Source organism: Cynocephalus volans, chromosome 8 (assembly GCF_027409185.1).
Source record: "Cynocephalus volans isolate mCynVol1 chromosome 8, mCynVol1.pri, whole genome shotgun sequence".
NCBI classification, from domain to species: domain Eukaryota; kingdom Metazoa; phylum Chordata; class Mammalia; order Dermoptera; family Cynocephalidae; genus Cynocephalus; species Cynocephalus volans.
Genome location: NC_084467.1, coordinates 12024843 through 12050538, shown reverse-complemented (window position 1 = coordinate 12050538; position 25696 = coordinate 12024843). Strand labels below are relative to the sequence as shown.

The following is a 25696-nucleotide window of genomic DNA, read 5'->3' as shown; positions in this document are numbered from 1 at the left end:
TCATTTTTCTATTGTCCTGTCTCCCTGTCCCCACCTTACAAGGAAAATAACTTTGAAATGACCAATCAGCTTTTTGTTGTTCGTTTCTTCAGCCCTTTTTCTGTCTATAAACCCAACCCCTTTTGCTCAGCTCATTGGAACACTTATTCTATTTTATGGAATGAACTGTTGCCTCATTCTAGAATCCCAGTAAAGCCAATTGAGATCTTTTCTTTTGGGGAGGAGCCGGGAGGGAAGTGGGTGGCTGGCTTGTAAGGGGATCTAAACCCTTGACCTTGGGTTATAACACTGTGTTCTAACAAAGGGAATAACAGACAAGCCCACCAAGCCAAGTTTGTTGTAATTTCGTTCTTTGACAGAATGTAGCTCAGGTTTTCCTGCTCAAGCTATCACATTCGAAGGTGGTGGGCCGTAGAGTCAGGTTCGGGTTTGAATCCTGCCTGCCTCTGCCACTTACTACCCGTGTGACCTTAAATAGTGACTTCACTACCCTGAGCCCCCGTGTCCACATCTGTAAATCGGTGAAACGAATACTTCCCTGGCAGGATTGTAGCCAGGGATAAATGCGATAAAGCATGTAAAGAGGCTAGCACAATGACTGGGACTTGGTATATGCTCAGTAAACAGGCACAATTATTTTTGAAATGTGGAAATAAGATGCACACAATTATGGGACTTCAGAGGACTAGACTTCTGTGTTTTTCTTTGTGGGAGGTGCTAGGGTGGAAGGGAGGGGAGAGGGGACTGGAAGACATTGTAAGGTGGGCTTGATGGGATGAGACCCTCCAGCGCAGAACAGTAAACGCTCCGATCAGGGCACAGGGGCGGGGAGGGGACCTTAGGTTTTACTGGCGGCAGAGGAAGGGGGCTAGAGGGAAGCCATACCCCGGAGGGGGTTGAGAGGGGCGGGACAGACCCTGGCTCCAGGCTCGTCGTGTGACCTTCGAGTCTCTGTAAAAACGGGCTCGTAGTGAATTCTGGCGAGGGGCCCGCGGCGGGCCAGGCATCGGTGCCACAATCGCCAAGCGCCACCTCACTCGCAATCCGGAGGGGGGCGATGACGGGGGTCCGGGGACAGGGCGAGGGCGCGGAGGCGGGGCCGGGAGCAAGGCGGTGACGCGGGGTGGGTCCTGTGGGCGGTGTGGTGACCCAGAGTGGGGCCGGGTGGCCCTCCCGGGGGCGGGATCTGTGCGCGGGGGCTGGGGCTGGCGCTGATCCCGGGGCGGGGCGCGGCGGCCGAGGCCCGGAAGCGGCCGGGGGCGGCCGGGGGTGCACAGCCGTCGGCCCGCCATGGACGAGGCGGACCGGAGGCTCCTGCGGCGGTGCCGGCTGCGGCTGGTCAGCGAGCTGCAGGTGGCCCCGCTCTGGGACGCTCTGCTGAGCCGCGAGATCTTCACGCCCGACATGATCGAGGACATTCAGGTGCGCCCCCGCCCTGCCCGCGTCCCCCGCTTCCCGCGCGGACGTCCACGGCCCAGGTGGGGACAGCGAGGCCGCGCCCAGAGGGTTGGGGAAGCCACAGCGTGACCTAACGGCCGAGCTCCCGCCCTCCTCCCACCGTGGTGTACTCCCCACCCTCGCTGGGGAACCGTTCTGGGGGAACCCCCAGTTTTCTCTGACGGCATCGAGCCCACCAGGTCCTCCAGCGGAACCGAAGCGTCCCGGGCGCTCCTTGCTGGGTGTTGGCCGGAGCCGCCCCACGCCTTGCCCTGAGCGAGCCCCGTTAGTGCTGCTGGTTCCTGCGACCAAGGGGGCGTGAGTGTTAAGACTTCTCTGGCACAGAGCTTCTCATAGGCATCTGGTTTGGCGTCAGACTGCCTTGCCTGGACGTGTGTCTGTGGCCAAGTCACTCATCCTCCTCCAGCCTCAGTTTCCTAGGCTGTAAAATGGGGACAACGGTAATATTGTCATAAGGGCTAAATGAGATAATGGACGTGAAATAGCAGTAGTACCAGGCAGAGTAAGGGCCTAAGTGCCCTGTCCTCTTGGGCCAGCCCCTTATGTATTGTTTCAGTTTTGAAAGGGGTCTTGGAAATGAGGGGACCTGATGTAGGTAGTGGAGAGAATAAGTCAAATATTTGAGGTTTAAAAGTACTCTCATGTCTTTGTCTTATTTGATTCTCACTCGAGGACTGTGAGGACCCTAGAGGTATTTCCTACCATGAAGTGCAGTGGGTTTGAGTAGCTGGCTGGAGGCCCCTGGCCAGTGCCCTGAGGGCTGACCAGGAGGCCAAGCTTCCCTTGGCCGGGAGCTTGGCCTGGCCCAGTGAGGGATTCTTTAATAGCAGAAGGTGGTCAGGTGTCACATGGGCAATTACCAGTTAATGATAAAAGAGTGGAAGTGGTTTTGATGCTGGAGGAGAGGGTCTGGGAGGCCCGATAGCTGGTTTCAACTCACCCCATCCTCTTACCAGGTTCTTGACTCCACAACAGGAAAGAATTTAAGAGCAGAGTCACAGTACAAAGTGAGAACAGGTTTAATATGACAAATAAGAGATGCAGATTTCACAGAGAGAGTGCAACATAGCTCCAGAGACTGAGCAGAGCCCACACCCAGTTCAACACAAAAATAAGAAATACACACTTAAAGTTCAGTACAGAGTGCAGGTTGGCTCAAGAGAGTGAGCAGCTGCTTGCTGAAAGTAAGCTTGATACAAAAAAAAAAGAAATTCTCCACAGGTAGAGTGCAGGCTGGCTCTAGGAGAGTGAGCGACAACCCCACCTTCTGTTAGGATTCAGCTTAGGATCTGTTGTTTTGCTGTCTAATACATATTCATGCTCTCTAATGAATATTCAAGTAAGGAGTGGTTTCCTGTTATGTGACATAGCCCTGCATGTGCTCAGTTGGTCTCTTGGAGCATGTTCATTGGTCAGATCCTATCACATGCAGCAGACATATTCAAGAATATTCTGTGCTCTTTAGCACCACTAGTGGAAGGTCATTCAAAGGATAAACCCCCACTGAGCATGCGAGGTCACTGGGGTCATATAAGCCTGTATAAATTCCTTTTACCGAGCATGCTTTGCTACTAGGTTTGCATAAGTCCACCCCTTGTGGTCTCAACCTCCCTGTGTTGGTGCTGAAAATAGGTGCAACAAGCAACAGTAACTCTCCTCTAGGGGAGGACCTAGAGGAGGGGCCTGAGACCTGGGGGTGTGGCTTGAAACCAGAGGTGTGTCCTGAAACCCCAACCCAGGGAAACTGAGCACCCCCTATCTCAGTTTAGGGCCATAGTCCTTGCCTTTCAGCACGTTCATAGGGATCACAAGCGCAATGCCCATGAGGCCCAATGGGAGCACGCTGTAGTGGGCAGCCTCTGCTCTACCCCAGCTGCAGCCGAGGATGGTCCTACCAGCTTGCTCCCCCAGTGCTGCCAGAGTGTTCACTTTTTTCTGCTCCCCCCTAACCAGTCTTTCACATTTTAAAAGAGAGCCTGGAAATCTTGGTTCTCTGTCAAATTCTCTGACTTAAAATATTATCGACATCAGTCTGAAGAATCTGAAGAAGAAAAAAATGTTAGCAACAAATTCAGAATTTTTTCAGAACCCCGTGTGCACCATGGATCACCACTTTGCCACACCTGATGTGGCTGATAAACACACAGGCTTTGGAGCCTGTTGGATCTGGGCCTTCATCCTGGCTTTGTTACATATTAGCAAGGTGCCAAAAAACAAAAGTAAAAAACCCCAAAAACTTTCTGTGACTCAGTTTCCTTCATCTGTAAAGTGGGGAAGTTGTAATTTAACACATTAAGGTTGTTGAGGGGAGAAAAATGAAATGATGCATTTAACAGTGTCTGGCCTACTGTGAGTGTTAAGCAAATGTTGAGAGAAATCTAAATACCATCATCTATTTGCATGTATCTGTTTTGCTAGTGAGACTTATCTTTGCAATGGCACTATAGGTCTGTGCTGTTCAATATAGCAGCCATTAGCCACATGTGGTTATTTAAATGTAAATTTGAAGTCATTAAAATTGAATAAAATTTAAAAATTCAGTTCCTCAGTTGTACAACCCAGGTGCTCAGTGGCCCCATTTGGCTGATGGCTACCATATTGGACAGCACAGATAAAGAAAATTTTATCATCACAGAACGTTCTCTTGGACAGTGCTGCTGTAGAATATTTGAGGACAGAGAGGTGTCTAATCCCTGTGGATCCTGAGGAGCTTGTCCAGTGCTGGGTCTCCAAAGACAGGCACCAGCAGATACCCAGAGTCTTCCTTCTGCTCCTCACCTTCGAGACAGCTTCACTGTCCTGATGCCTGTCAACACTGACCACGCCTCTGTCTTCACAGTCCACTCAGTGTCCCTGTCCTGCCCGATCACCCTCCTATATCTGCTCCGGCCTCACTTCTCTCCATTCCAGCTGCACTGTCTTTGCTGCCTCCAGACCTGGCTGTGGCTCACTCCTTTTCACTGTCTACCCTGACCCCAGGATGAATTTTCAAAAGGCAGATCTGACTGTCACTCCCTCTGCACAGCTCTCAGGATGAATTTCTTTGCCTGGCCATGCAAAGGCCTCGTCCCACACCGCTGTCCACCTACCCCCTTACATTTCTCTGAATTCATTATTCACTTCCTGATGTTCCTTGGGATCTCAGCTAAGACATCCCCTCTTCGGGACTTCCCCAGCCCCCTGTGCTGAGTTCGGTGGCCCCGTACCCTCCCAGCCCCATGGGCTTTCCTTCCGGCCACTTCTTTCCTTTCTGTGACCTTGATGGTTTGTCTGTTTGCACCCTCCACTAGATGTTTACTCCTTGAGGACTGAGACTGTTCCCTGTTGTATTTTCGAAACTTTTATTTACTTATTTTTGCTGGCTGGCATGGGGATAGAACCCGGACCTTGCTGTTATTAGCACCACGTTCAAACCAGTTGAGCTAACCACCAGCTCCTGCTGTAGTTTCAGCACTTAGCACAGTGTTGGACACATAGTAGATGCCTTCAAAGTACTGAATGAATAGATAAGCAAAGGCCGGTGAGTGGCACATACTCAGTGTACCAGCAGGCTGAATTTTTGCTCATGTGCCTGATTATGGGGGGACAAGTTGAGAGCCACATGAAAGTATGTGGGTAATTAGTGTCATATCTTTTCTTCCCTACAGCGGGCAGGCTCTGGATCTCGGCGGGATCAGGCCAGGCAGCTGATCATTGATCTAGAGACTCGAGGGAGTCGGGCCCTTCCTTTGTTCATCTCCTGCTTAGAGGACACAGCCCAGGACGAGCTGGCTTCCCTTCTGCGATCCGGTAGGCCAGAGATTCTCAGACCAGAAACACACAGGCTTGTGGACATTAGTTTTGGAGGATTCAGTATTGTTTGTGACTATTGAGAATGGTTGGTGGATGGGTGTGATGAGTCGTTATTGGGGGGTGACTGCTGATATAGCTACGTGGTTGAGACTCAGAATCTAATTTTGGTGTGGTCTTTCTGAGTGCTCATAGGGATAGGTGAAATATTTGGGGAGGTTTTCAGGAGATTGAATTTTGGCAGCTCCTCCTCTGAAAAGCATGTGCTGAATGAAGTCTGTTTTGGATGTTCCAGGTTTTGATCAATATTTCTAGATCCAGCTATTGTTTAGGATTTGCCTTTGGGTCTGGGTGGGTATCTTGAACTAGCCTATGCCTGGGGGCCAGAGAGAGGCCTCTGTTTGTCAAGAGTCAGCCCCATACATACATATATATACACATTTGCATAGTATATGCCCTTACATCCTTCCCTCACAGCAGCCCTATGAGGCGGGTATCATTAGATCTATCCTTGTCAATGAGAAAACTGAGGGTCAGGGAAATTAAAAAATTTGCCTAAGGTCACACACAAGACTACATCCAGTAAAATGCATAAATCCCAAGAGTACAGCTGGATGATTTCTACCTATGTGTACATACTGACAACCAACACCCAGATCATCAAGATATAAAATATTCTGGTGTCCTACAAGATTCTCTTGCTTCTTCCCAGTCTATTGCTACTCTCCTCTACCCAAGGTAATCACTATTCCGATCTCTATCTCCATAGATCCCTTTTGCTTGTCCTTGAACTTCAATATAAATGAAATCCTATGGTATGTACTCTTTTGAGTCTGGCTTCTTTCACCGTTCGTATATCTGTGAAATTCATTCATGTTGTGCATTTCAGTAGTTCATTCTTTCTCATTGTGAGGTGGCAGAAGTTCCTATTCTGAATAGTTCACAATTTATTTAACCATTCTCCTATTGATGGACATGTGGGTTGTTTTCAGTTATGGCTTTATTTCCATGGCAGCTCATGGAGATCTAGCACTTTTTACTTCATGGTTGCCTAGTGGACCATTGCATAGTATCGCTGTTAATGGTTAACATTATTGAAACTTACAATTTGCCAGGCAGTGTTTGGAGTGCTTATATAAATGATCTGCTTTAATCTTCCCAACTCTCTGTAATGCAGGGGCTACAGTTTTCCCATTTTACTGTTGAGCAAAGTGAGTCACAGATTGGGAAATGACTTGCCCTAAATCACACAGCTAGTGACAAGTGGAAACAGGGTTGCAGTCCAGGCTTCTGGGTTCTGTCTGCTCCACTGTATAGCCCCACATGTGCCTTGTGCTGTATTTCATTTATCCCACCCCTGTCGATGGACATTTGTGTTGTTTCTGCAGTGACCTTGCGTGTGCATCTATCTCTGACTGGGGAATACATTTCTAGAACTGGAATTGTGGGTTAAAGGGTTCATGTTCCCTTTTCACAGATGCTACCAACTTGTATTCAAACAGGTGTCCTTTTATAATCTCACCAACCATGAGTGGAGGTAACCATTTCCTCACATTCCTGCCAGCACTAGTATTAACATTTTTTTCTATGTGATGGGTAAAAAGTGGTATCTGTTTTTTGTGCTGAATAACTGTGATTTTGGACAACCCCTTAAAGCAAAGAAACAAACATGATGAGGATATGAAGCTGCAATTAGGTGAAAGGAAGAAGGTATAAGGAAGAATTGTTCTGGAATTGTTCGTATGCATTACTACCCTGCTGTAAAGGAGGTGGGCAAAGTAGAAAGTTCATCCGTCATTGTTCTGAGAAATGCCAGTTTGAGTCATTTAGGACCAATGGTCTGGACTGAAAACTTCCTGTTCTTTTGTAAGGTATTTTATTTCCTGTTTGTTGTGAGTACGTGTTCCTAGTAGGAGTTTCATTTCAAAGAGTAAATAATAATAGCAATAATAAGATCACACTTATTTATTTATTTGGTACAGGGATCCATAAGATCACTTTAAATATGAATATCACTTTATAGTACACACAGTGCTTTTTCAGGTCATCAAAACTACCCTGTGCGGTGATAGGAAGGGCAAGTCCCCCTGTTATTATACTCCATTTACAGAGGAGGAATCTGGGCTCTGAGAGCAACACAGTCACACAGTAAGTTCAAGTGCAGAGCTGGGACTTGGGTCTTGTGGCTGAATAGATTGACTGCACCATACACCCCTGAAACTGCTGAGAGAAGTCTTTTTTAGGTGCTAAGTGTTAGGCTCCTGAGGACTACACAAGAGTGCTTCCCAAGGTAGGTTTCATGGTTACCCACAAGGAGTTCTGTAGTCATGTAAGTGTGGGGAAGATCTGGATGGGCAGAAGAAGTAAGGACACCAACAGGACTGTACAGAGTCTTTAATAGGCTGACATGGGAAAGGGTGCTGTAAATCAATGTTTCTCAACCAGGAATGATTTTGCTTCCTCCAAGGGACATTTGGTAATGTATAGAGACATATTGGGTTGTTACCGCTGAGGGTGGGTGAGTGCTAGTGGCACAGTGGGTAGAAGCCAGGGGTGCTGCTAAACATTCTATGATGCACAGGACAGCCCTCCACAATAGAGAATAGTCTGGCCCAAAATGTTTGAGTGCTGGGGTTGAGTGCACCTGCTGCTCTGCAGTGAGTCTCAATGAATAATATTAATAGCCATGCTCAGTTCTATTGGGTTCTCAAGTGTGTCGGGTATTGTTTTATGTGCCTCACATGCACTAATCAGTTGAGGCCTCACCACAATCCTATGAGGTTGGTAGTTGCTTCTATTATCCCATGAGGCTCTGAGCAGCTTGCCCAATGTTGCGCAGCTGGTAAGTGGTGGAGTTGGGATTTGAACACAGGCACTCTGCCTCTGAGGTTCACATTCACTCCATCTACTGCCTCAAAGAGGACAAATGGCTCATTCTCTTTCTTGTTTATATTTGTGTCATTTGCTTATTAGTACACTCAAATATTTATTAAGTACCTGCTGAGTTCTAGGTATCAGCCAGGTGTTGGGGATGCAGCATCCAACAAAGAGCCACATTCAACTCATGCCTGCACAATTAAGTCTTTAATCACAACTGTGGTTAGTGCGATGCTATAAAGCACAGTGCTTTGGGGGTGTACAATGTATTGGATCCACCAGAGAAGGTGGCTTTGTCTTTATAGGTTCAGGGGAAAATGACTTTTCTTACCCACCCAGAAAGATGGGCACTCACCCAAATATCTGGGCACCGCATGATCCAGTCCAGTTGACACATGAAATTAACCACCACAGTGGCTTTCTTTTTGCTCAAACCTTACCTGGCTTGGAACTTTCTTGAAAGCAGGAGTTGACTTTTCAGCCCTACCTGGCTTCCTAGCCCTTCACTCTGGGGCTGGTGGCTGTGCTCACCTGCCATCACCACTCAGGCTCCCTGAGCCTTTGATTCCTCGCTGGCAAATGGGGATAAATGACAGCGCTTATTTGCTGCAACGACCGCCCTGAGGAGTAAGTGAGGCAATCACGGAAAGGACTTCACAGGAGGCCTGGCATCGACTGAGGCTTGGTCGGCTCTGCTTCCTTCTGTGACTTCTGAATTACCAAGGGCTGGGGAGGGGCGAGTCCTAGGGCATCTACGCTTCCTTCCCTTGGGTGGCAGAGAGGATGTGCTTTCCCCTCCTCTGTGTTGGAGACATGGGAATGTACCTAGTGACTCTCAGCTTATAAGACTGGTTCTTTTGCACACACATGTAACCATGTGTAAAGCTAGGGCTTACAGACCCCTCGAGTCTGTTGCACAGATTGGGTCACAAACCCTCCACACGCAGGTCTGTGAGCTAGGTAATAGGAAAAAAAGATTCTGGGAGCCATAGGGATAGAAAAGTGAATGGGTTTAATTCAGATCTAGGAGCAACTATCCTAGAGGCTTCTCTAAGAGTTCTGAGAAGCACTGTGGATCAGAGCTGTTAGTCTTTTGTACTTAAGTCCGCAACCCTGGACACCTGGGTGCCCATACACAACTTACATTAAGTAGTAACAAGGAACACCTGAGGATATTTACAGCAAATGCTCGGCAAGATTCTGAACACCTGAGGAGCCCTGACCATTTTCATATTTTTCCCAACACCATGTGTGTTTGTTGTCCCTGTGGGAGTCGCCATTTTGAGAGAAACTGCTGTCATGCATGATGTAAATGGCCATGTCATCCTACTTGAGGTCCCCCTCATGCCATGCCCTTGTTAGTGCTGTGCCCTCTGCCTGGAATGCCTTTCCTTCCCCTTTCTTTCGGCACGCCTTTGTTGATTTGCTCCTGGAGCCTGTGGGCCCCTCAAGGGCACCTGTTCTGCTTTGCGGATTGTTAGTGCTAATTCAGGAAATGGGTGGATTCTCAGCAGGGGATAATGGTTATATCTTTGGGGTGCAGTGGAATTTTGGAAGTGAGCAAGTGTTCTCAGAATTAAGTCTGTGGACTAATAGGAGCCTTTGGGTTAGGTAAAACCATTTCTTTCTTTTTTTTTTTTAAAGATGACTGATAAGGGGATCTTAACCCTTGACTTGGTGTTGTCAGCACCGTGCTCACCCAGTGAGCTAACTGGCCATCCCTATATAGGGATCTGAACCCGTGGCCTTGGTGTTATCAGCACCACACTCTCCCGAGTGAGCCACGTGCAGGTAAAACCATTTCTAATTTAAAAAATAGTGTGACTGCTTTCTGGTGTGGCTCTTAAACGAGCAAGAAAATAGTTCCCAATGAGTTCAGTCCTGCTCTAAGCAAGGAATGGCACCATTGTCAGAACACAAGTGTAGGCTCCATTGCAACTTGGAGGTAGCCACTGTGTCCTTTGATATCCTACGACCTTATAGGCTGGTGTCCATTGAGTTCTTGCTAATTGAAATGAAAATTCTTTTGACAAGGAAAATGACCATAAAATGACCATCTTTACTCATTTATTTATTCTGTAAATATTTCCTAAGAACCTACTGTGTGCTGGGCCGCATGGACTCCACAGACTGCACCCCTGGAGCTTCTATTAGTCTGTTCTGATGTGGAATTTCATATAAATGGAATCACACCATCTATACTTTTCTGTGTCTGGCCTTTTTTACGCAGTGTAATGTTTTTGAGGTTATCCATGGCACTGCATGCGTTAGTAACTCATTCCTTTTTAGGCTGTGTCATGTCCCCTTGTGTGGCTGTCTCACAGTTGTATATCCATCAGCTTGTTGGATTGATTGTTTCCAGTTTGGGGCATTACAAGGCCTCAGTGAACATTCTTGGCCAAGTCTTTTTGTGCCCATAGGCACCATTTCTCTTGGATATATACCTGAGGATGGACTTGCTGGTCAAAGAGTAGGTGTATAATTAGCCTTAATAGAAACCTCTAGGGCCGAGCCCGTGGCGCACTCAGGAGAGTGCGGCTCTGGGAACGCAGCGACGCCCCCGCTGCGGGTTTGGATCCTATATAGGAATGGCCGGTGCGCTCACTGGCTGAGTACCGGTCACAAAAAAGACAAAAAAAAAAAAAGAAAAAAAGAAACCTCTAGACAGGTCTCCAAGGTGGCTGTGCTGCTTGGCTTTCCCACCAGCAGAGCCTGAAGATCCCCAAGTTCCTGCTTTTCTCTGTTTTTGTGGGGGCCTGTCCTCACAGAATCCCTTGTCCCTCCCCTGTTGGGCCCTGACATCCACGTTCCCCTCTTTGTCTCTCCAGGTGCTGAGAAGAGATCCAGCAGTACTGAGAAACCAAGGCAAAACATGGATTTGGTGAGTCTCCATTGATTTGTGGCCAGTTGCTTGGGGTCTGGGCCCGTCCCTTTCCACTTCCCAGGTCCTTCCCTACAGCTGTGTCAGGAGCCCCAGGAACTCAGCCTGGTAGACTGCGGCCCAGCCCTTGCTGGAGCAGATTGTTCAAACCTGCTCTTCCTCACCTGTAAAGTCAGGGGTTCAGACCTAAGCAGGGGCTGGCATCAGCATTGGCTGCAGCGCCCATCCATTCCAAGTCACTGCTCTCTCATTCACAAGCACTTACCATGTGTCTCCTGTGTGCCAACCCTGGGCTCTTTGCTGGGGCTGCCTGGAGAAGAGACCCCATGTGTTTCCAGCCCTTGTGGAGCCATCAGTCTAGTAGGGGAGAGAACTTAGTCACCTGAACATGTCAGCATAAATAGTGATAAGTACATAAACAAAAAGAACAGGCTGTGAGAGGATTATAAGAAGAAAGAGCCTGGGGAGGAAGCAGCCTCAGTCGCTCTGAGGTGCACCCTTGGGTAAGAGCCACCGGATGGGTGATGTGCAAGGTCATTTTGGGGTGAATGTTATGGGTTGTTGGGTTTATAAGCTAGCAGCTCCCATCCCTGAATGCTGAGATGGGAGCGAATCTTCTCTCCAGAGTTGAGCCATACAGCTCATGCCAGGTTCTCTTCTGCCCTGGAACGCTGGGTGCAGAGCCTGCTACTCCGTCAGTGGGAGGGCAGACCCCTTTTTCCATTCCATCTTTCCGGACTGTCAGGCACACAAGTGGGAGCGGGGGGTCGTGTCTTCTCTCGGGCAGGTGTACGTCCTGAGCGCGGACCCGTGTGGCCACTGCCTTATCATCAACAACATAAACTTCCTCCCTGAGTCACGGCTCGATGACCGTACCGGTTCCGACCTGGACTGCCAGAAGCTGCAGTACCGCTTCCAGTTGCTGCACTTCTCCGTGGAGGTGAAGTGCGACCTGACCACCAAGGTACAGCCCCTGTCCGTGGAGGGAGATGCAGGGCGAGTGGGGCAGTGTTCTGTGAGGACCCCGAAAGCAAGCCAATTCCCCAGACAAGCCCTTATATCTCTAGGACCATGGGAGACAGTATTGCCCAGTGGTCACGGATTCAAGCTTTAGGTTCAGATAAGTTGGGTTTGAGGACTGTCTGTCTTGGCTGCCTGCTTGTGACCTCCTGTGGCTCAGTTTCCTTGTCTAGGAAGCCCGGATAACACCTACCTCATAGGGTGGTTGTGGCAATTAAATGCACAATGCCCAAGCACAGCACCTTTCTCCCGAGAGTGGTGGTGTTATAACCATTATGACTATGGTTACTGCAGTATTGACTCATGGGAGCCAGAGAACGCGCTGCCCAGGCCTTCGGGCTGGGCCCTGTGACTACCCACAGGGCGTAGGAGGAGGGTTGATCCGCCGGTGCCTCTGGCTCACCTGCAGCCTTCCCTCGTAGGAAATGAACCTGGTGCTGGCGGAGCTGGCACAGCGGGATCACAGTGCTATGGACTGCTGCGTGGTTGTCATCCTGTCTCATGGCCACGAGGTAGGAGGCCGTTTCCACATGGCCCTGCCCCTTGGGCTGGTAAAGGCTGTGTTAGGAGGCCTTGCAGGAGTCCCATCCCTTCCTGTGTCCAAAGCACCCTTAGTTTTGTGGGAAAGAGCTGTGGGGCCCTGTACCCCTCTGTTATTTTCTTGGGAGCCATCTGGTCTTTTGAGGAGTTGGATGCACCTTTCTAGGTGGGGTGGTGGTCATGGGAGAAGCGATCTGGGAGAGGAGGGGAGGAGACAAGTTCTGCTCACAAAGCTCCCACCCCTGGATTCTATTCAGAGCTGGGCACAGCCCAGAAGAGGTCTCAACTCCTGCCCCCATCCTGCTGGGCATCATTCCAGGCTGTTTGCTGCTGGGTGGAACCCAGGACACTAGGACCCACTCGGGGTGGGGTCACTGATGTGCCGAGTCATTGTGGCCATGCCCCTCCCCCTTCCTGGGCCTCGGTTTCCTCATGTTTTAAGTTGAGGGGTTTGACAGATCAGCAGTCACAAGCTGGGGGCCTGTAGTCCCCCTGCAGTATGCACAGTGTGTTCAGTGCTGGCAAATTTTGCTCCAAAATCAGGATTCCCAAATTTTCTTGAAAAACCACACAGGTCTGGCCCGACTAGGCCAGCGTCCTCACAGAGTGAAACTCTGGTCTGTAGTTGGGCAGGGACTGCCCCTTTGGTCCTTTCTCTCATTGTGGGGTCCCCAGACCAGCATCACCTGGGAGCTCATGAGAAGTGCAGACTCTCAGGCCCTACCACTGACGTCTTCATTCAGAGTTTGCACTTTGACCAGATTCCTAGGTGATTCGCATGCAGGTAAAGTTGAGAAGAATTGATCCAGAGCATTGGTTTAGCTGCATCAGAGGTGTCTGGAGGACCAGACTGCTGATGTAGGAGGTCTGGGTAAGGCCTGGGAATTTGCATTTCTTACAAGTTACCCAAGTGATGCTCATGCTGCTGGTCCAGTGGCCACACTTTGAGAACCACTGGTCTGGAGGAAACCAGTTGGTACTTTACAGTCAGGCCATCTGGCCCCTATAGGTACATGAATTTTAGACCCCTGGAATAGGGCCCTTCCAGAACCAGTCTGCTGTGTCCAAATCAGCCTTGTGTCCCCAGCTGGGACCTTCTGAATGCGTGTCCCTACAGAGCCTCTGAACGGGCCATTTGATTCTTACCTCAACTTCTTGGTTTTGTAACCAGGATTCTTTGTCTTCCAGGTCAGCCACCGCCAGTTTCCGGGGGCTGTCTGTGGCATCGATGGATCCTCTGTGTCCATCGAGAGAATTGTGAACATCTTCAATGGGACCGGCTGCCCCAGCCTGCGTGGGAAGCCCAAGCTCTTTTTCATCCAGGCCTGTGGCGGGAGTAAGCAGCCCCTGAGCGTCTCTGTGGGCGAATCTGGTGGCAAGGAGCTGCCACCTGCTTGCTTCTCCACGCAGCTCCTCACTGTGTGTGGGGGGTCTCTCAGGCAGTCAGAGGATCCCACTGTGGTCCCCGTTGTCATATGGCAGCACCCTAGAGTCTTCCGTTTCCCAGTGCAGTAGCATTGCGGGTTCATGGAACTGGCAACTTTAACCCCAGAGATGTGGCGAAAATGAACCAACAAGGCAGAGGAGAGGGGGAAACGCCTCTTATTTTCCCTGTCATCATTCCCTCGACCTCCCTTACCTAGACCCCCTTCCCACTTCCCAGAGAAAGGGAGGCCACAGCAACTGCAAAGAAAAACTAAAGGATTTAATTATTGGAATTCCCACGAGCCCAAGTCTTGGGGATTTTAGGAATTTTTAAAGATTATTTGGATTATGTGTAGGTTTTCCATATGCCCTGATTTTAAACCTAACTCCTACTTCACCATTACCTGATTTTCTCATAAAATAAAAAAAGAGGGAAGAGAAAGAAACACTGGGATTCCCGGCTTGTGGGTCATGGTGGTAGTGGGAGGGAACACTGGACATTCTGTCCCAGGGAGTACCTTCTGTCCTGGGCTGCCCAGAGGTAGGGACATCTGAGAGGCATATCAGTTCCTTGCCCCTCAGCTTGATCTGCCAGAGAAGTGGGCATTGCTGTGCCACAGAGCCTCTGGAGAGCCCAGGAATCCCATATTGGCCAGCTGTCCTCTACCCCCAGCACCTAACACATAGCAGGTGCTCATTAAACACTTATTGGGTGAATCATACCCCTGCCAACATGGAATAGAATGGGATGGTTGAATGCACGTGGAAGAAATATACCACAGATGCCCGTGTTGCAGGTTGTGGTGTGTACGGTGCCCCTCAGACAAGCTGCACAGCTCTGTGGTATAGCAGTGCCCACTTCTCTGGCAGATCAGGCTAAGAGGGAAGGCACTGATGTGCTAGTTAGTGTGTGTACAGCACTTAGCACAGTGCTTAGTGATTTTATTTATTTAAAAAATTTATCTATTGTTTTGGTGGCTGGCAGGGCCTGGTTTATTTTAATAACTGAAAACCCAGACTCCCCCCCATTTCCCACCTCGGAGGGCCCATTGTCACATAAGAGCCCCCCACCTGCCTGTCGCCAGCGCAGTTAACTCAGAGTAATAAAAATGGGATGGGGAAGGGCTGCTGCTTGGGGTTATAGAAATCCTGCTCTGACTCACCTTTTTTCCTATCCAAGATGTGTGGTCGCATGATGCTCTTACTCTGAAGCCTGTGGTCCCTCTTTCTTCCTATGAATCCAGTGAAGGACAGAAGTGGCAAAGGAATTATGAGTGAAGGCTGCACTGGGATGCCAGCTCTCTGGGACAGTTACAGTTAGCTGGTCTTAAATTCCCCCCCACCCTCCCATCCACTCTCAGCTGCAAGGAAGACCTTTGTCACATGCATATCTGCAGTGTCCTTCTTTGGATGGACTCCTTAGCAGGGTCTACAGGGCCTTTCTTTGGTGACCTGGCCCCTGCCCCTTCACCTCCTACAGCCTGGCTTGCTGTACGCGCCCTAGCACGGCTCAACCTTCCCACGATGTCTCAGGCTCTTGCGTGCTTCTTTGCCTTGTCACCTGGCTAACTCTTAATCATCCATCCTTCTGGTTTCAACTTATTGTCACCGCCTCCAGAAGTCTTCCCTAAACACCCCCTTCCTTGTGCGAGGTCAGGGTTATCTGGCCCTTGTGTTCCTGCAGCCCGTTTTTCCCCTGCCACAGCACTTTGTCCTTGTCATCCCTGGTCAGCTCTCTGTGGTTAGGACCAGGCCTGTCTGCCCTACAGCTGGGTCCCCAGCCTGGCACAAAGCTTACAGTTTGGTTGCATTTTATGAGAATTCTAATTATTTGAATTTGAAATAGAACCCTATAAAAATATCTACAAGCAAAATTTGAAATAATGTAGAGTCCTACCATTAAAACAAAACAAAGCAGAACTCACTGGGAACAGCAAGAGTTCAAAGCTGGAAAGCAGTGATTAAGATGCCTTCTTTGGAATTCTAGTCCCTGCTTTGGCTCCAGCAGGCTGTGTGACTTGGTGTTTAATGCTCTTGCCACATGGTGGCACCACGTCAGCCAAGAACAGAAATACAGAAATGTCCCCATTTTCTATCAGTGTCTAGCAGGGTGTCCTGTTTATATGCATCAGAACGCCTGCCCTGGATTTTGGTGACTCTTGTATTGCTATTTTAAAATTGACTGTTGTTATAATTTAAAAATCCTCCAAAGTGCCGTCCACCCCTTCATTAAGAGAGAGTGCGGCACCAGGGCTGAAAATTGTACCTCAAAAGTTGATTACTTGGGTGTGGAATGTCAGTGCGACACAGCATGATACACCATGGAAGACTTGGCCAAAACCAAGGGGCTGCCTCTGGGAGGCCCAGCTGTCAATTTAGGGTGGACCCCTGTTGGGAATTATGGAGATTATGCCAAGAAGGCAGAAAGCAACAGTATGCTACCGTGGTTGTGGATTTTATGAGCTCAGGGGACTGTTTATTCTTACCAGGGAGTGAATCTTGCCTCATGGGGAGTTTTGCATTAATGATGCTCTCTAAGAACCAAGCCACGCATAAAATGCACAACCCTGCAGGCTGGGCCTTCACATCAGATTTGTAGAATGAGGACAGGTGAATGGAAATGCCTCCAGTATCCCCCTCTGACCCACTCTTTCCCTTTCCCCCAGGTCCCCCTCTCTGATCCCTTTGTCTCTTCTCCATTTTTCACAGGCAGTCTCTCTGCTCACTCCTGTCCCCTTTGGCCATTCTTTGGCACTCCCCACTTCAGTGCCCCTACTGTACCAGGCAGACCCTCACTCATATCTCAGGCCTCCTCCCAATGCTGCTTCAAGTCATTCTCAGACATCTAGGGTAGAAGATTCCAGAATCTCTACCAAGAAGACAACCAGATGCAATGAATGGGGAAAGCTAGAGACTAGTATGGCTTTTATAGATCTAGTATGACTTTTACAGATCTAAGATGCTTTCCATGGGAAACAGCAGGGTAGTTGAGAGGCAAGAATCCTGGTCCCCTGCACATTAACTGGGAGAATGCAAATTACCAACAGTTTCTGAGCTTTACTGGGTATGGGGTGAGAGGCCAGTAGATGTTGGAGTTATTATTATGAGGTTGCCAGAACATTTCTGTCCTGTCTTTGTCCCCTGTGGATGGGCACCAGTTCCCCCAAGTGAACTGTGACCTCCCTCTGTCCTTGCTGTTTCCCACCATAGATCCAGCCATGCAAACCCACCTGTTCTCCTGCGTAGCATGTGTCGTTTCTCCCACTAGGACTGTTCTCCCTGCTTGCATCAGAGCCTGGGTCGCAGTCATCTTCTCCAGGAATCCTTCTCTAAAGAACCTTCTGGACCACTACCACTCCACGCTCTGCCCTTTTCTTTTTTAAACCAAAGCTCTCATTAGCTGCTTTCCGGAGTAGCCCTCTGTACCCGCAGTGAGGTCTACTACAGAGGACCTCATCCCAGACGACCACTCGATGGCTCTGTGGCTGAGCTGTATGTGGCCCAAGTCCTACCCTGACCCCTCTGTTTTCCAAGTCTGACATTGCTTTTGGGGAGTTTGGATTTCAAAACTGCCAAGATGGAAAATATGACAACTTAAGAAAAAATCATCCAGAACCTTGCAAGCTAACATTTTACTTTTCCTCTTCCATTTCAATCCTGGCCCATGGTTACAGTCTGCTTTTCTCATCTAACACTTTCCCTTAAGCGTTTCCCCACATCTCCATGGTCTTCATCATCATGAATTCAAATGGCTTTATAATGTTCCCTCTTAGTGATATGTACTTACTCTTAACTATCTCCCTAATGCTGGCCATTCACGTGATACCCAATTTTTGGCTCGCTCGACCACAGGTGGCTTTATATAGGGAGCTTTTGGCTGCACTTGAATTATTTCTTTTGGAAGTTGCTGGGTTAGAAGGTGTAAACATCTCGGCCGGCCCGTGGCTCACTCGGGAGAGTGTGGTGCTGATAACACCAAGGCCACGGGTTCGGATCCTATATAGGGATGGCCGGTTTGCTCACTGGGTGAGCGTGGTGCTGACAGCACCAAGTCAAGGGTTAAGATCCCCTTACTGGTCATCTTTTTTAAAAAAAAAAAAAAAAGAAGGTGTAAACATCTCTGTGGCTTTCATTATCTATAACTTGGTGTCTTTATTTGGTATGTTTCTGTTGCCTTCTTTGATTACATAGAAGGATTCGAGATAGCTCAAGAAGTACAAATGATACGGTAGAACAAAACAGGGAGGAAATGCAAGGAGAGAAGAAAAGAAGAGTAAGTTTGGAATGCAGAAATGTGCCTGTGAGGTCCTGCATACTTGCTAGAGGTGACCTGCAAATTTGGCTGTGTGCAATGGAGGCAAGATAAGATCACTTATAAGATCCGTGGTATCTGGTACTCACTATCTGATATTTGTAAGACAGAAGCCAGGAATAGTGACCTCAGGAAGTTTCTACCTTCCTTGTGTGCTATAGTGGATGGTTTCCTCAATTATATTTCTAAAAAAACAAAAACCCCAAACCCAAGTTTTATATGGCTGGTTTCTTTTTATTGTGTTAAAATATACACAACATAAAATTTACTATCTTGACCATTTTTTAGTGTATAGTTTAAGTGGCATTAAGCACATTCACAATGTTGTGCAGTCATCACCACTGTCCACCTCCAGAACTCTTTTTCATCTTACAAAACTGAAATGTCGTACCCATTAAATACTAACTTCCTGTTTTCCTCTCCCCCAACCCCTGGCAACCACCATTCGGCTTTCTGTCTCTATGATTTTGACCACGTAAGTGGAATCATACAGTATTTCTTTTTGTGACTGGCTTATTTTACTTAACATAATGCCCTCAAGGTTCATTCATGTTGTAGCATATGTCTGAATCTCCTTCTTCTTTAAGGCTGAATAATATTCCGCTGTATGGATATACCATGTTTTGTTTATCAGCTTATCTGTTGATGGACACTTGGGTTGCTTCTGTGTTTTATCTGTTATGAATAATGCTGCTATGAACAGGGGTATACAAATATCTCTTTGAGACTCTGATTTCAGTTCTTTGGTGTATATACCCAGAAGTGGAATTGTTGAATTATATGCTAAGTCTGTTTCTAATTTTCAAGGAACCACTATACTGTCTTCGACAGTGGTTGTACCATTTTACATTCCCAACTTTTCCACATCCTCCCCAACCCTTGTTTTGTTTTTGATAGTAGCCGACCTCCCCCCAACCTCCACCTCTGTCACCTTACCCCCTCCCCCTCCCACTGCTCTGCAACATCTTAGAATGTAAAAAAAATAATAACAATAAACAAACAAAAAAGATAGTAGCCATCCTAATGGGTATGAGGTGGTATCTCATTGTGGTTTTGATTTGCATTTCCCTAATGATTAGTGATGTTGAGCGTCTTTTCATGTGCTTATTCGCCATTTGTATATCTCTGTTTTGGGTGGCTGGCCAGTATGGGGATCCAGCCCTTGACCTTGGTGTGCTAACACCACTGCTCTAACCAACTGAGCTAATCAGCCAACCCCATTTGTATATCTTTGGCAAGAATCTCCTTTGGAGAAATGTCTGTTCAATTCTTTCACCCATTTTGAATCAGGTTTTTGTTGTTGTTGAGTTTTAGGGGTTCTCTCTATATTATGGATATTAATCGGATACATGATTTGCAAATATTTTCCCTTTCCGTGGGTTGTCTTTTTACCATGTAGATACTGTTTTTTGATGTATACATTTAAAAAAATTTTCATGAAGTTCAATTTGTCAATATTTTTTGGTTGCCTGTGCCTTCGGTGCCATGTTTAAGAAATTATTGTCAAATCCAGTGCCCTATATTTTCTTCTAAGAGTTTTATAGTTTTAGGTTTTAAATTTAGGTCTTTGACCCATTTTGAGTTAATTTTTGTGTATGATGTTAGGTAAGGGTCCAACTTCATTCTTTTGCATGTGGATGTCCCATTTTCCCAGCACCATTTGTTGAAAAGACTTTTCTTTCCCCATTGAATGATCTTGACCTTTGTCAGAAATCATTTGACTTTATTTTGGGGCTCTCTATTCTATTCCATTGGTCTATATGTCTGTCTTTATGCCACAGTATTTTGATTACTGTAGCTTGGAAGTAAGTTTTGAATTCAGGAAGTATGAGTCCTCCAGCTTTGTTCTTTTTCAAGATTGTTTTGGCTGTTTGAGTCCCTTGAGATTACATATGAAGTTTAGGATGGGTTTTTCTATTTCTGCAAAAATCATTGGGATTTTGATAGGGATTGCATTGAATCTGCAGATTGCTTTAGTGGTGTTGGCATTTTAACACTATTAATTTTTCCAATCCATGAACATAGGGTTTGCTTCTCTTAATTTATGTCTTCATTAATTTCCATTAGCAGTATTTTATAGTTTTCATTATACAACTCTTTCACTTCCTTGGTTAATTCGTAAGTATTCTTTTCGATGCTACTGTAAGTAGAATTGTTTTTGTAATTTCCTTTTTAGATTGTTCATTGCTAGTGTATAGAAATGCAAGTGTTTTTTGTGTGTTGAATTTGTATCCTGCTACTTTGCTGATTTCATTTTATTAGTTCTAACAGTTGTTCTGTGTGTGTGTGTGTGTGTGTGTGTGTGTGTGTGTGTAATCCTTAGGGTTTTCTGCATATAAGATCATATCGTCTGTAAATAGAGATAATTTTATTTCTTCCTTTTCAATTTGAATGCCTTTTACTATTTTTTCTTGCCTAATTGCTCTGGTTAGAACTTCTAGTATTACGTTGAATAACAGTAGCAAAAGCAGGCATTCTTGTTGTGTTCCTGATCTTTGAGGAAAAGCTTTCAGTCTTTCATCATTGAGTATGATGTTCACCATGTTTTTCAAATATGGCTTTTGTGCTGAGGTAATTTCCTTCTATTCCTAGTTTGTCGAGTGTTTCTCTCATGAAAGGTTGTTTGAGTTTTGTCAGATGCTTTTTCTGCAGTGATTGAGATGATCATGTGTTTTGGTTTTTTTTTTTCATTTTGTTAATATGGTATATTATATTGATCGATTTTTTTTTTTTTTTTTTTTTTTAAAGAGGACCGGTAAGGGGATCTTAACCCTTGACTTGGTGTTATCAGCACCACGCTCACCCAGTGAGCAAACCGGCCATCCCTATATGGGATCCGAACCCGTGGCCTTGGTGTTATCAGCACCGCACTCTCCCGAGTGAGCCACAGGCCGGCCCATGTTGATTGATTTTTACATGTTGAACCATCCTTGTATTCCAGGAGTAAATCCCACTTGGTCATGATTTATAATCCTTTTAATATGCTGCTGAATTTGGTTTGCTAGTATTTTCTTGAGAACTTTTACATCAGGGTTCATAAGGGATATTGGTCTGTAGTTTCTTTTATTGTAGTATCTTTGTTTGGCTTTGGTATCAGAGTAATGTTGGCCTCAGAGAATGAATTAGGAAGTGTTTCTTTTGGAAAAATTTGAGAAATATTGGTGTTAATTCTTTAAATGTTTGATAGAATTCAGCAGTGAAGCCATGAGCTCGAAGGGTTTTCTTTGTCAAGAGATTTTTGATTACCAATTCAGTCCCCTTACTAGTTATATAAGTCTACTTAGATTGTTAGGTTTTGTGTTTCTAGGAATTTGTCCATTTCATCTAGGTTACTCAATTTGTTAGCGTACTATTATCCATAGTACTCTCTTTTTTTTTTTTTTTTAAAAGATGACCGGTAAGGGGATCTTAACCCTTGACTTGGTGTTGTGAGCACCACGCTCAGCCAGTGAGCGAACCGGCCATCTGTATATGGGATCCGAACCCGGGGCCTTGGTGTTCTCAGCACCACACTCTCCCAAGTGAGCCACGGGCCGGCCCCATAGTACTCTCTTACAACACGTTTTATTTCTGTAAAGTCAGTAGTAAAATTTAAATTTAAAATTTCTGCATTTTTCTTTCTTCCCTTAAATGTTACTTCATGAATGTGTAATATTTTTGTTATAGAAAAAAGTAAAGCTTCTGTTTCCTTCCTGCTTGTGTTTGCCTAGCACTGGAACCCTGGCTCTAGAGGGAATCAGGTGGTCTCAGGCTGGGAACAAGCTGGATGGGTCCACGAAGCAAGGCAGGAGCCCTGGTCTGTGTGTTCCAGTGACAAGTGGTGTTTGTTTCTGCCTTTTGCAGAACTGAAAGACCGTGGGTTTGAGGTGGCCTCCACTTCCCCCAAAGACAGGGCCTCTGGCAGTAACCCTGAGCAAGACGCTGCCCCATTCCAGGAAGGCTCAGGGACCTGCGACCAGCTGGACGCCGTGTCTAGTTTGCCCACACCCAGTGACATCTTTGTGTCCTACTCCACCTTCCCAGGTGAGCACATCAGGAGAGCTTTTCCTGCTAGCCAATGGGTCTTCTGTCTGACCTTGCGGCAGCCGTGTTGTGAAAGAAAATACCAGGATGTGAGTCCTTGTTCTGCCTCTTGCCACCTGTGTGATCTTGAGCAAGTCACTTCATCTCTCTGAGCCTGAGCTCCCAGCGAGGCGGGCGAGGTGGGCGAGGATGCACAGTTTAACAGGCACATGCCCTTGGGTTTGTGTGCCTCACTTGCCTCACCTTTGCCCTGCCTCAGCCTTCTCATCTTTAAAATGGGAATAGTAGTTGTACCTCAGGGGTTGTTGTGGGGGTTAAACAAGGTGGCTGGCACATGACCGAGCACAGTGCCTGGCACTTAGTAGGTGCAATGAGTGGTAGCTTCCTTCCTTTTTTATCCCTTGGGTGAGTCACTTGACTTCTCCAAGCCTTGGTTTCCTTGTTGGGGAAACAGGAATCACAGCCAAAGCCAGGAGGTGGTCACAAGGATGACATAAGAGCGCGAGTAGGACAGAGCCGCAGGGATGTGGGCTGCTCGGGCTAGATGTGTAAATGGGCCAAAGTCTGGAGGTCTCCTGAGCCTGCATGCGTGGGGAGGGGGTGGCTCTCCCGCAAAGTTCAGCCTTTCTCTGTCCAAAGGTTTTGTCTCCTTGAGAGATCCCAAGAGTGGCTCCTGGTACGTCGAGGTCCTGGATAGCGTCTTGGAGCAGTGGGCTCCCTACGAAGACCTGCAGTCCCTCCTGCTCAGGGTGAGCGCTGCCTTTCTCCTCGGAGGAGAGGGGAGGCTGCTGGATGGGCAGCGTGTCCTCCTCCGGGCAGGGTGGGGGGCGAGCAGGGCTAAAGCCCTGTCTGCTTCTGAGTCTTGGCTTGCTGCGAGAGTCGGAGCTTTTGTGTCTCCTTATGAGACATTACTGCCTGTGGTGACATTGATTCTCTTTCAAAGGGTTGCCTCTCCCTGTCTCCTCTAAGATCTCTAGGCCAACTCCTCCCATTCCCCCACTGATGGAGCCTGTGGTCAGTGCATGGGTGGGGTTTTACAATGGTCAGGGCATTTCCCCCCACCCCCTGCCCCCCAGGCAGGTCATGGGGGGTCCCTCCCTGCACCATTGGCCTCATTGTGTGGTCTTCTATTCCTGGCCCTCAAGAATCATAAATCCCTCATTAGTACACCCCCTTCTTGGGAGGCCCCAGTGAGAGAACAGAGAGGGAAGGGTGGCCTGATAGGGCCTAGCCCAACTATATGAAAACCCCACTCAGAGCAGGTGCGTCCTCCAAGGATCTAGAGCCTCATTGCTGCCTTTGGGAAATGGCCCACGTGGGTCTCTCCTCTGCTCAGGTATTCTGTGCCATTTGAAGGGGCTCTAAGGGCTGGGACCACTCCTTGCTCCTGAGCCCCGTGCATCGCTGAGCAAGAGTAGAGGAGAGAGACACGCCAGCACAGGTGGCCACCTAGCACAACTCCAGGGATGCCAGGCACCATGGCCCCGGTGAACCCACAGGCTGGGGCATGGGACAGTCAGGGTTAAGTAGCACATCCAGCTCCTGGTTCTGATCTCTTTTCTTGACTTTTCTTCATGTACACATTTCAGTCTGATTTGAATTTTGCGATTTTTTGAATTTTGCAACTTTGAATTTTGAGTTTTTTAAACTTGTAATTGAGGTACCGGTTCTTTAAAGCTCCCACTCAAGGAGGCTGCAGTCCGAGTTCTTTTGAAAGTGCTGATTTAGTGGCCATTCCCCCAGCCTCTCTTTTGAATTCTTGCTTCAATTAAGAGAACTGAACTCACAGACCTCCCTGTGGTTGTGTTTTCACAGGTCGGTAAAGCTGTTGCGGACAAAGGGATTTGCAAACAGATGCCCGGTTGTTTTAATTTCCTTCGGAAAAAATTTTTCTTTAAAACTCATTGAGGCAGGGCCCCTCACCTGCCTTCTCTTTCACCTGAGCACCTTCGTGCTCCATGTCTGGAGGTGGCTGAGGCTGGTCTCTTCTACAACTCATTGATTTTGTAGCCTGTAGAGGGTCTGCTGTTTCCCAGCCGGCAGCAGACAGGCTCTTAGCAGCTTCCATATTGGAGACAAATGCTGAGCAGTGGAGGAAGAGGTACGGAGAATGCCATGGATTCCATGTGGCCTCTTCGCCAGTGGCTGGTCCCAGGTGAGGACTGTGGACTGTCACCCCGTGTCCTCTCTAGAGCGGGGCTTAACCTCCACACTGTTGACAGTCCTTTGTTTCAGGGCTGTCCCGTGTGTTGTAGGATGTTTAGCACCATCCCTGGCCTCTACCCACTAGATGCCAGTAGCACCTCTCCACAAGCAGTGCCAACCAAAAATGTCAACATTGCCAAATATGCCCTGGGGGACAAAATTGCCCCCCCTTGAGAACTACTGATCTTTAGGGGTTTTTGGCTACAAACAAACCAGCATCTGTCTGAGATCAGCAAGCTTGGGGCTACTAGAATCTGAAGAGCTGGAATCTGAATTTTAAATGAAGTTTTAAAAATTGTTGATTTTTCTTGTATTGCGTTATTCTTAAAAAAAAAAAAAATAAATCTTAGGTGATGGCCTATTTTTCCCCTCATTTTGCTCCAACTCTTGTTCTTTCTTTTAAAGGAGACTTGCTTTTTTCAAAACATTTCCCCTTGTCTTATTTCATGTGATCCCCACTCCATCCCAGGAAGGCACTAGGGTGGGAACCGTGTGGTCAAGGAGGTTAAGTCTCTGTCCAAAGGAGCACAGTTATCCCGGGGAGGGACCTGGCTGGCACCAAGTCTTCTGAGTCCCAGCCCCTGCCTCCCATGTGCCTTACTTGCAGAAGGACCCCTGGACTGCAGTGTGACCATGCTGCACAACAGTGAAATGTTGGGCTTTCCCAGAGAAGGCCCCGTCCCTGAGGTCTTTTAAGCTGTCCTGACTCTGGGCCGTTTTTTGTGTTTAGGGCCCTGGACGTTAGGGAGGTTTGCCAATGAGACTTTCACCAAGATGTGATTCATATGGCTGTCACTTTATTATTTTTTGCTTCTGTGACCTTTCCAAGCCTGAAACAGCTCTGGAGACTTCTTTTGGTTAGTGATTTTCAATCACCTGTAGGACACGCACAAGAAAATAATGAAGTTTACCTAACAGCAGAGCTGTGCTGGCAGCTTCCTGTCTTTGTCCTTGGGCTCCCCACTGCTCATGAATCACAGACAACCCATGCTGCAGTAGCTCGTGCCTGAGGAGTTCTTACGATGTTTGGGAGAAAAAGATGTCATCACAGCTTTTACTGCCCTGATGGGTCTGGGACTTCCTGTAAAGAGGGGTCTTGGCCTAGAGTCCTGTTGGGGCTTTTGGATATGGGGGCCTGTGAACCCCTAAAAAGTATATGCTCAATG

At 47.6% G+C, this 25696-nt stretch overlaps 1 protein-coding gene across 2 annotated transcripts; it reads left to right on the top strand.

Annotated features, from left to right (window-relative positions):
* Positions 1-1285: 1285 nt before the first annotated feature.
* CASP9 (caspase 9) lies at positions 1286-24866 on the top strand. Of its 2 annotated transcripts, none has more exons than XM_063106473.1 (9): positions 1286-1422; positions 5106-5247; positions 10953-11005; positions 11793-11969; positions 12448-12537; positions 13754-13901; positions 22146-22325; positions 22965-23074; positions 24141-24866. In XM_063106473.1, exons 1-9 carry the CDS (start codon positions 1291-1293, stop codon positions 24231-24233), a joined length of 1125 nt encoding a protein of 374 aa, XP_062962543.1. In that variant the 5' UTR covers positions 1286-1290; the 3' UTR covers positions 24234-24866. The 2 variants fall into 2 exon arrangements, with proteins under 2 accessions (XP_062962543.1, XP_062962544.1); XM_063106474.1 differs by lacking the exon at positions 1286-1422 and adding an exon at positions 1814-1898.
* The last annotated feature ends 830 nt before the right edge of the window (positions 24867-25696 follow it).

Excerpts from the sequence above, each read along its gene's own strand:
- CASP9 (XM_063106473.1), top strand. The coding sequence starts at position 1,291 with ATGGACGAGGCGGACCGGAGGCTCCTGCGGCGGTGCCGGCTGCGGCTG. Across the intron at positions 5,248-10,952 it reads GGCTTCCCTTCTGCGATCCG|GTGCTGAGAAGAGATCCAGC; the intron begins GTAGGCCAGAGA and ends TTGTCTCTCCAG. Across the intron at positions 11,006-11,792 it reads CAAGGCAAAACATGGATTTG|GTGTACGTCCTGAGCGCGGA; the intron begins GTGAGTCTCCAT and ends TCTCTCGGGCAG.